The sequence below is a fragment of the Fulmarus glacialis genome, unplaced genomic scaffold, assembly GCF_000690835.1.
Source record: "Fulmarus glacialis isolate BGI_N327 unplaced genomic scaffold, ASM69083v1 scaffold48995, whole genome shotgun sequence".
In the NCBI taxonomy this organism is placed as follows: domain Eukaryota; kingdom Metazoa; phylum Chordata; class Aves; order Procellariiformes; family Procellariidae; genus Fulmarus; species Fulmarus glacialis.
In genome coordinates, this window is record NW_009214577.1 from 25768 (window position 1) to 35791 (window position 10024).

At 40.8% G+C, this 10024-nt stretch overlaps 1 protein-coding gene across 1 annotated transcript in view; it reads right to left on the bottom strand.

The window, feature by feature from the left end:
* The window catches only part of CHAT (choline O-acetyltransferase), a 29921-nt gene extending 22550 nt beyond the window's left edge, over nucleotides 1-7371 (bottom strand). Inside the window, exons 1-4 of the mRNA XM_009578592.1 lie at nucleotides 7309-7371; nucleotides 4983-5174; nucleotides 2776-2894; nucleotides 1304-1357 (exon numbers count right to left, since the gene is read on the bottom strand). Of these exons, the coding sequence (XP_009576887.1) occupies nucleotides 1304-1357; nucleotides 2776-2894; nucleotides 4983-5174; nucleotides 7309-7371 (428 nt within the window). The remainder of the gene's footprint in view (nucleotides 1-1303; nucleotides 1358-2775; nucleotides 2895-4982; nucleotides 5175-7308) is intronic.
* Between the last annotated feature and the right edge of the window lie 2653 nt (nucleotides 7372-10024).

Sequence of the window (10024 nt, forward strand, 5' to 3'; positions counted from 1 at the left end):
AACAGCAACAAGGAACTGAAAATGTTACAATTATGGTGTCCTCGTAATTATACAGGAGGGGCGATAAACAAACAGTAATAACAATATGAGGACACAGTAGTGAGGATTTAAATGATTATTGATTTAAGGCAAGCAAATCTGATCACAGGAGTCTTTGGATCTAGAGTAGGGAGGTCAAAATAATAAGAATTTAGATTATCCTTTGTTTGAGCAATGTGGTTTCTTTATCTCATCTCAGATGCTGTCATATAAAGATGCAGCGAACTACATTAGTATGCAATAGTACTTCACAGCACGTCAGTGCTGGTGTATGCAGTTGCATGGCATATCTTGGACAAAAGCACGTGTTCTTAAATAAATACTTCTTTTATACTTTCTGAGTAGCTGTCAGACTTTTGAAGAGAAAAATCAAACAGCCCCTTCCTCTTTCTTTTACCTAATTCATAGATGATAGGGAATTTGTTGTTTGAATATGGACTTTGCCTTCCTCATCCAAATAAGCGTTGGTTAAAGCGTATCACATAGGCCTCTTGTATTTCCAGACAGGAAAATGACCCCTTCCCTACTGTGGCATGGTGTCTGTTGTGCTTGGCTCTCCACTGTTTCTATTCTTCAGGGATCAGTGATTTCAGCAGTAAACTTGGAATATACTAGGTGAGGTTAAGAAGTGCTATGTAAAATGCTGTTAGGAGCTACCTCATACATGATTTAAAGAATCATGGATTTTCCCTGTGTTTATAAACAGAAAGTAACACTGGCATAAGTAAATTCTTATTTTTAGTAGCCACTGAACCAGCCTGTCTGTGGTGAGGCTTCCTTCTTCTGGTGGGATGTGTTATTTCTTTTTTGGGTGGAGGGAGGCGGGGGGACTGCTGTTCTAGATGGAGGGTGCGGTACGTGGAGGGGGTGCAGCACCCTGGCAGGTGTCCGGTGCTGGGGAAGGTGTGCAGGCTGTGTAACCGCAGTGCTGCTGCTCTGTGGGTCTGGGGAGCACAGACTTCCTGGTGTGTTCTCGATAGCTCTGTTAGGCTGGTTGTGTGTGTCCTTTGGGCTGCACTGCACGTGGTAGAGTGATGACTACCAGGCATCAAAAAGGATCCTTCTCCAACCTGTTAGATTGCAGTAATAAAGCAGAAAGCGCATAAAAAATTGCTGAAGGGCTTGCCCTGAAGCATGCTGGAGCCCCAGCCCTTCCAAATGGTGGAGAGGTACAATGCAGCCTGACTTTGGGGCATGTTAGAGCACCCTTGAATCAGAAGCCCTGCGGATACTCAAGCAGCAGCTCCCCTTCCAAGCTACTTACGTGTCCAGTAAAGCTTTATAGTCTTGCACTCCTGAAATGAGATTGGCAGCAAACCTGCAAGTAGCAGATAGAAGTGACATCAGTTTTTTGTCATTCGGCAACACTGGGCTGTTTCTGAGAGACAGAGGAGAGCCTGAATGATTGATGACACAGCATAAGGAGAGAAAGTCTTCTGGCTTGGCAAGAAAAGTCCCCTGCCCCCACCCAAACCCTAAATTAATTAATGTCAAGAGAAATATGAAATCCTAGAGATGGTCCCTTCAAACGGTTAAACAGACTACCACAGTAGGAAGCCTGAAAGCATTTATTTAGAGAATGGGAGCAGAGGCTGAATATTTAATAGAATCCTTAACATGGGTTTCCATATCAATACTCATAAGCTGTCCAATTTATTAGAGTACTTCCTGTCCTAAGCAGATATTCTTTCTGCAGAGCTGTGGACAGGTGTATTATTTCCTGACACTGCCCATTTGCACTGTGTCTGAATGGGAGGCTCTGAGAAAAATATTTCCTTGTTAAAGCACGTGCATTAGAAAATGCAAAGTGGACGTTTTTCGAAAGCTGTGTGCACAATAAATTCAGTCAGTAATGAATGGAAGCATTTATAGCTATGTTTAAAGTAAAGTAAAAAGATACATTGGCTGTCTATGCAAAATGTTAAAATAACACATATCGGCTTCAGGGTTCTGGCTGGTTTATAATAGCATAAATTCACATGCAGTTAATTCTTTCAGTAATGAGCAGCAAGAGAGTGCTAAAAGCAAAAAGGAAAATGGCACTATATGAAGGTAGATTTGATCTGGTTTACTATTTTAAAAGGAGAAAATGTTTTGGCAAAGGGTTTTAAGGGTGTCTGGAGAGGTATATTCTGTGCTTGGCTACTTGCTTACCTTTTCACTTTTCAAATGGTTGTAATTGCCCACAACAGCTCAAAGGAGAAAGGTCAGTTCAGGGCTGGGAAGGATGGGCCTGAAGGAAGCAGTGTTCTTGGGGAGGAATGATTTCTGAATTCTTATTCTTAGACCACCTGTGTTTCTGGTGCCCTGACCTGAGAGGGACAATTTAATGACAGCGTGGCCTTTTCAGTTTGCAGGGTGGCTACGAGTCATAGTGATGGCACGTTAAAGATAATTTTCCTTTAAACAATACGTCAGAAATTAGTATTTCTTTTTTCCATTGCAAAATGGTTTACTTGAATTATACAATGAAAAGTTTTGCAAATATTCCTTCAAAAAATTATAAATGCCATGGCATTTTTTTCATGCAATAAATGTAATAGTAATGACACTTTCATTTCTGAATATCAGTATGAGTAACCCCGGAAACACTGCCCTCAGTCAGCAGGCCTAGTAGGAAATAATTTAATGGTTACAGCCCTTATTTTTTAATGAAAGTTGATTGTCTTTTTGCAAAAGCAGTACATTTAAAATATCCTTTCATTTAGCAAAAGCTGCAAAGTCGTAGTACATTACCTCAGCTGGTCATTTACATCCTTGAAATACTGACGAGCAAAGATAATTGCTGGGCTGGAATTGACTGGAAGAGCTAACCGATTGTTGAGGTACATGTCATCCAGCCAGTAGTTAAACACCTAAGGGAAGAGGACATGCAATCTTAAAGCTATGAACAACACGTGGAAAGGCAGTCTGGGGATGAGGGGAGAGTGCTTGGTGCTCCTGGTGTCAGGCATGGGCTCTGATTAATGGAGCTGCTGAGCATTTTCAGTCTGGGCTCTGTGACCTCAGCTCAGCTGAAATCAGCCACAATTCCATAATCCTGTTTTTCAATCAATGGCAATTTACAGCGTGTCCCATTAAAAAGTAAACAAGCTCCATATTGTGGTGGTTTGGGTATTTTGTTGTTTGCTTCTCTCTACAACAAAAAAATGTTTGAGTACAATATGCTAACTGCTGACTCTTGAATAGTGATTGGGATATAGTTAAGAGGCAGACAGAATTTCACTAGCGAACAAATATTTGTCAATGATGCCAAGATGCTCTGTTGTTAGCCATCAGATATTGTCCTGTAGGAAGACAGAGTGGGAAAAGAATTTCCCAAGCCTAATGGTTTGGTCCTGTAAATACTGGCAAGTGGATAGGGCCCCTGGAGAATCCCCTCTGTGTCCACTGACACAAATGCAGATTACTGATGCTTGACTCAGACAGACACATATATTAAATTTCTAACCATTTTTATTGAAAACACTGATGTACAGTAACCGCATTCCTTTATGTCTGAGCAGAGTTTGAAGAATCGTTATTTGGAAAATGGAGGCTTTCCTAAAAAGATCAAATGATCTTTCTGAGTTTAGCGGGCATGCTTTGCATATAGTAACTATAAACAACAATGAAATTATGCAAAAATAATTATGAATGCATGCATCAGTTGAAAAAGCTTTCCTCTGAGATATTTCATTGCTGTTAGAACAGATGCTTCCCCCACAGTCTCTGGAGTCTTCAGGAGAACAGGCTAGAGCTGTACTCCTGGCAAGTTAAATTCCAAATAAAAACATTTCTAGTTTATCTTAAGACTCAGGTATTTAATTTTCATAACCAGTATTTAAATCTGAGACATTTCGGAAAACGCTTATGCATCCTTCCTCTGTAATTTTCATGCTGTAAGTGGTTAAATGAACAGTTGTCTCCTGCAACACTATTCTAGAATACTATTTAAGCAATGGTTAATTTAGCCACCAAAAACATGAAGTTCTATCATCAGAATAACAAAATGAGATTGGGCGGCATTTAGTGGAGCCCTCAGACTGTGGCAACAAGTAGTTCAGAAATTAAGCACTGCTTTTAAAATAAAAGCACTGCCTGTACTGTAGCCTTTTTTTCTGACTATAGCAGCAATTTGATGGAGTTTTCTTGCAGGTCACACAACTGAAAAGTTAAGGGAGAACCACACTTCACTGACATCAGTAGCAAGCCTGCAGGATTTCACTGAATCCATGAAACCATTCAGTGTCTCTTTTCCTTGCTGGGATGGAAGGACTTCAATAAAATCAGTGTTTCTATTTTTCAGCTGCCATATTCTAACATGGTTAATGCAGGCAGGATGAACTGTGACTTTGTGGAATGATAAAATCGATTTTATCTATGGCTTATTTAATTTTCCTGTATATATATATGTGTGTGTGTGTATATTCAGCAAAGTAAATACTTCAGGGTAACTACATTGGCATGGTGTGACAATGAATGGCAAATAATAGTTTAATTTAAAAAGAGTAATTCCTATCCTAAAGTATTCCATTCCAGAATAATTTGACTGATGTAGCTTTGGCTAGATGGGTATGCAAGGCACTTTTTATAGGCCTATCAGAAAGCACTTTTCATTTTAATAAAAACTCTAAATCCTGTTATTAAGGGGAAAGGAAGAAATTACATCCAAAAAGGATGTCATATAGTGCTTCCTACAGGTAGAGCTGACACCTGCGTGCATGAATTCCTTCATTTACGTCAACAAACTGTTGATCTGAAAATATACTAATGACATAGATTTTGTCAATGTTTAAAAATTCTAGCCTAATATGTCTGAAATATTCATTCCCTTTGGTAGAATCAGGTGACCCCCGTTTGCATTGATCCACTGAAAGAAAGCACATACAGAACATCACAAAGAGTTTGTAAATGAGCATCATCCAACACAGCAATTATTTTTCTCATCTGCATTTGCTTACCCAGTTTGTTGTCTTTTCCCTTCTTTCCTCGAGCATTTGCTGCAAGGATTCCCCCAGGCCTCCTGCAATTCCAAACTGCTCCACGATGACCTTGGTCTTTCTAAATTGCTCCTCTGGCACCAAGTGTTTCATACACTGTAGGTACATGCGTAAGGTCTGTTGCAGTGGTGGGACTGGAAGTTTTGGCACTGCCTAATCATAAAAAAAAGAGATTAGCAAGTTGTTCTACTTGTTCCCAAACTGTCCTCTTTTTTTTTTTTCTTCTTTTTTTTTTCTTCTTTTTTTTTTTCTCTGTTGCTGATTAATATATTGCATCCCTTTTTTAATCCATTTATTCTGTTTTAGCAGTTGAGATGTCTGATTACTGCAAATGTAATTGTGTGACTTCAGTGGAGTTTCATTAGGTCTTGAAGTGCCTGGATTTTAGGACATAGTATGCAGTTGTACGCAATACTGAAGCAGCAGTACCTCTCCAGTAGCTCTATTTGTAGGCCTTTGGCCAATGAGGATTTCAAATGGATAGGCCAGGAAACTAGTGAAAAACAGGAGAATATTCCTTGGTAAAAATTCTAGAAATCGTAGGACAAACAGGCAAATAGGCATGATGCAAGCATATAGTATAAGCTAGACTCTAGGAAATCTTCAAATACATTACAGCATAATAAAATAATGCATTAAAAATAATGCTTAAGAGAAGGTATTTCATTAGTAAAGAAGTGCATTTAGCTTGTGATCAGTAAAACTGTGGGTTAATACTTGTCCGATTGGTGATGTGACTGGTTATAAAATTCCAGAAATAGAAAACGTGCAGGTCTACCTGTTTATTAGCACTGACTACATACAATCCTCAATAAACCTGTGTTTTACCCTGCCAAATCTCTGCTGTTGGCCAGTCTGGAACCTCCTAGAAGGCGTGATAAAACATTTCTGTTTATACTTGCTTTATCCTTATCCTGTTTGGAGCAGGAAACAAATAGTATCTGGGAAGAAACCAATCTCATGCTGTCCGTGCAATTAAGCTTCCTTTGTTTTTTAATGTAGAATTAACCAAGTGAAGCGTAATTAGTCATTTAAAAGCCAGAGGAATTATGGGGGCAGTGGGAAAATCAAGCAAGGAGGTAATCCATGAAAAACTGGGAAATTGCAAGAGGCTGTGATGCTCTAAGCATGGTTCCTCAGGGAGGTGGACGTGTCTCCCAGTTGAGAAACGGTCATCTAATTCAGCTGTGCTTGTCCATTAGTGGTTAGCGTAGACCATAATCTTTTGCAGGGTTTATTTCTCTAATTTGATTTTTGCCTGTCTCCTAAAGCAGGTAAAGTTCAGATTTTTTTACTAGCTTTTGATGTAATAGACATTCATTTTCACAGGATTGCAGGACCATAGCGTGATTTTGGTTGGAAGAGATGTCTGGCAGTCACCTAGTCCCACCTGCTGCTCAGAGCAAGGCTAGCTGCAAACTCCTTTGCTAGTGCATGCAGGGAGGGAGAGGGTGGAGGAAGTGCTCTGAACAGAAGGCAGGGAGTGGGTGTCCTCTGAGCTCAAATACCAGCTCTGCCTTTTGACATCCACATTGCTGCATTATGTTTCCCTATCTAGAAACTGAAGAGTTCAGATACTCATAAAAAGTGTCACAGGATTACCTGTTATTAATGAAAATTCAAATCCAATTTAGCCTGTAATGCAGGATCTCTTCTGGACCTCAGAAATAAAAGAATGGTAATTCTACAGTTTCAAGCTATGTTTAGTCAGGGCATATCTCTTCTGTCATTGATTTCTTGGTCAGTGGAAATAGATGTGCCAAATAGTATTTCTTTTTGATACCTGGCTTTGGCCCTATCTTTCTGGGTAAGGTTCCTGTACAGTTCATGACTCTGCTTAGGAAAAAAGCTTTAAACCTTAAAGCTTTAAGGGGTTGACTACTTATAGGCATACGCATCCGGCATCTTTTAAACCAGCTTGAAAATGAATTATTTGTGATAGTTTGATAGTGCTGTATTACTAAGAAATAATTATATGCCATCTCTGACTGTGTAGTAATGCATCTGCTGTTGTGTAATAATATTTCACTTACTGGAATTCTTCACAGGATGTTGGGAGGAAGAGTGTATTTGAATATGAGAAGCACTAATGTTAGATCAAAGTTCCTGATTATAAACTCCTGCAGGATAACTAGTGTTCCTTGAAATGAAGAAATCAGCTCTGGAACAGAGCTTGGTTTACAATTATTACATTAATTTACAGCATTAAAAGCTGTTAAGTCATCTATCTTCAACCTTTTTTTTTTCTTTTTTTTTTCTTTTTGTTCTCCCAGAAACCGTCACTTACTGTCTCATCTTTACCACATGTATCTTTCTCTTTCTTCTGCATGTTTTTTTCTAGGACAGGCATTCCTTGTTTTCTTTTGATATCTTTTGTTGAGGACAGAAATTGAAGCCACTTGGGGGCACTTACGGAGCCTCACGCCTCAGTTCTGAAAATAGAAAAGATTTAAAGTCCAGTCAGTACCCATTATTTATAACCAAAATGTACATGGGGAGTATTCCCTGCGCAAGCATATACAGAAGCTTCAGAATGCAAAACTGAAAAGAAATAGAAGTACAACATTCAAAAGTAACTGAACTGAGCCCTGTGGAGATTGCTCTGACATTCTGTTTGTCTCATTTCGCTATAAATTTCTTTATCCAGAACTATCTGATGCACATGAATGGTCTCTTCTCAGCATGGTTTATTTTGTCACTGTAATTTACTTTGCAATGCATTGTGCCGTGATCTGCACGCTTTGTATTACTGTTATATGTTAGCTGGAGGAAAGAGTTGACTTTTCTTTGAATGTGCTTATGTCGACACAGGCAGTTTTCTATCTAAGGATCTTATATGTCCTCTCTTTACCATTTTATATGAAAGCATCACAGTCTTTAAATGTATTTGTCATTGCACGGTTCCACGTGCAATGTGCTGTCATCTCTGCGTTAAAGACGTGGAAGCTGTGGAAAGGAGCTTGATGGAGATGTGCCTTTGCCTCCTGCAGGCTAGAAGCTCGCAGGGTGCCAGTGCTTTGGGGCATAGCTCTGGGCTGGGGGACCCCGTGAGTCTGCCTAGGCTGGCAGGCTGGCTGTGGGAGGACTGGGTGGGGTGGCACACGCTGCATTTGAGCCACTTCGCACAGCCATCTTTCCAAATAGCATATACCTATCCAGGGAGATTGCTTAACCTGCCAAAAGTCACAGAAGTCATCTGTGACAGAGCAAATACTTCCACTTGTGTCTCTCTGGTATTGTGCTTATCCTGGTTTTCATTTCTAAAGATGCTTCTTATTCCTTTTCTGTACAAGAATAAGCTATATGGCACACGTATTTCTTCCGATATAACAGTGCCCACGTCAAGCAGTTGTCCTTCAATTACGGTGGTACAGCTAAAGCAGACTAAGTTCTATGTGTTCAGTCAGGTCTTGACGGATCATAGTTTTGGGGGATTTTTTTAATTACTTTGCACTGTGTGTATGCAAAATAGAAAAGACAACATGTGTTGACTAAGTAAAAAAGAACATCATATTTCCTTTCTGAAACCCTTGGGACTATACATTCAGGGCACTTGAATTATTTCTACAACAGCTTTTAAGAACAATTTGGATAAAAACCTACAGTGTATGAAAGTGAAATGAAGAGTTTTGTTTAGTGATGGGCAGGAATGGCTGTGCATTACTCCTTTCCTGAGGAATTGGCTTGGCTATTCCAGCCTTGCGGCTTCAGCATGGCTCTGCCAATGTGTGTGTGGTCACCTTGTGTTGATCTGGTCCTCTCCCTGTCCTGCACCGGCTGCCAGTGGGGCCATGTGCGGTGAAGTGCGTTGTGTAAGGTTGAGGGATGCCCCTGGGGCCCTGCAATAGGCCACACAGCAAACTCGTGTTGATCTGTCATCTGCTCACGATTTCAACCCAGGTGAGAGACGATGTCCCTCACGGAAAGGCCACATTAACCCGCTGCGCTGCTCCGCTCCCTCTCGTGTGCTACGCCGGTCTCATCACTTAGCCATGCACTCTACTCCTAGCAACACAGGTTCAAAGCACTTACAAAAATGGACACATCCTGTAACTCTCGGAAGACTGTGGCTTGCCCAGTTGTTTAGGGGCTGGCCTCAGCTCCCCACCTGTGTTCAAATACAGTGCAGCCATTTTGTCTTCAGAGCCCCTAAAACTGTATTCCCCTAAAGGAAAAATCCTGCTGGTATTCTTTTCACTGGGACTTTTGTTCTTTCTTTCCTTACGTTTTTTGTCAAACTGCAATATGGAGTCATACTGACTACAAGTCCATACTGGCTCTGGGTCTGTGGGAAATGCTACTAATAATAGACTCACATATCTGTAAAATCAGCGTGATAAAGGGTTTGGGGGTGGTAGCCTGAACTGTACTTTTCTCTGTCATGGGGATGAACTGAGGCTTTGTCTCTGGTTCAAGCGCTGACAGCTTAGCATCACGCCCAATCCTGTATTTGCTTAATACAGGACAAGGAAACTGACACAAGAGAAAATCCTGCCGAAATTCAAGATGACTTCAAAGTTGCTCACTGGCATGGCTGTGAGGTGCATTGTCAAAGTTATTAGGCAAAAAAAAATTAATCCTAGCTGTTTTTATTTACAGCTGGCTTAGCTGGAGGCCCGGGTGAGCAGCTTAGCAAGGGTGGCTGTGAGTCACGGCAGGCTGGGGAGCCGGGTGGCCTTCCCCACAGCTCAAAGCAGCAGCTCAAATCCACAACAAAAGGCACTGATCTCTCCGTTAGCAGATAGCAGAGAAGGACTGAAATAAGCCCATGTGCTTATATTTGCATTCTCCGTACATTGTGGACTCGGGGGGCAGCTTGCAGTATATAATGTTGTTGGGGCATTATGCTCAGCCCCCATCTATTCATCCTCACTCTCAGTGTTATCAGGAAGATAAGCTTAAAGTTCTCAGGAATCTATGCTAAAAGTTAAGAGGAATGTATGCGTTATTGGGAATACATGCATGAACTGCTGCGGTCGTTGACATTACAAGAGGAGCCAGGA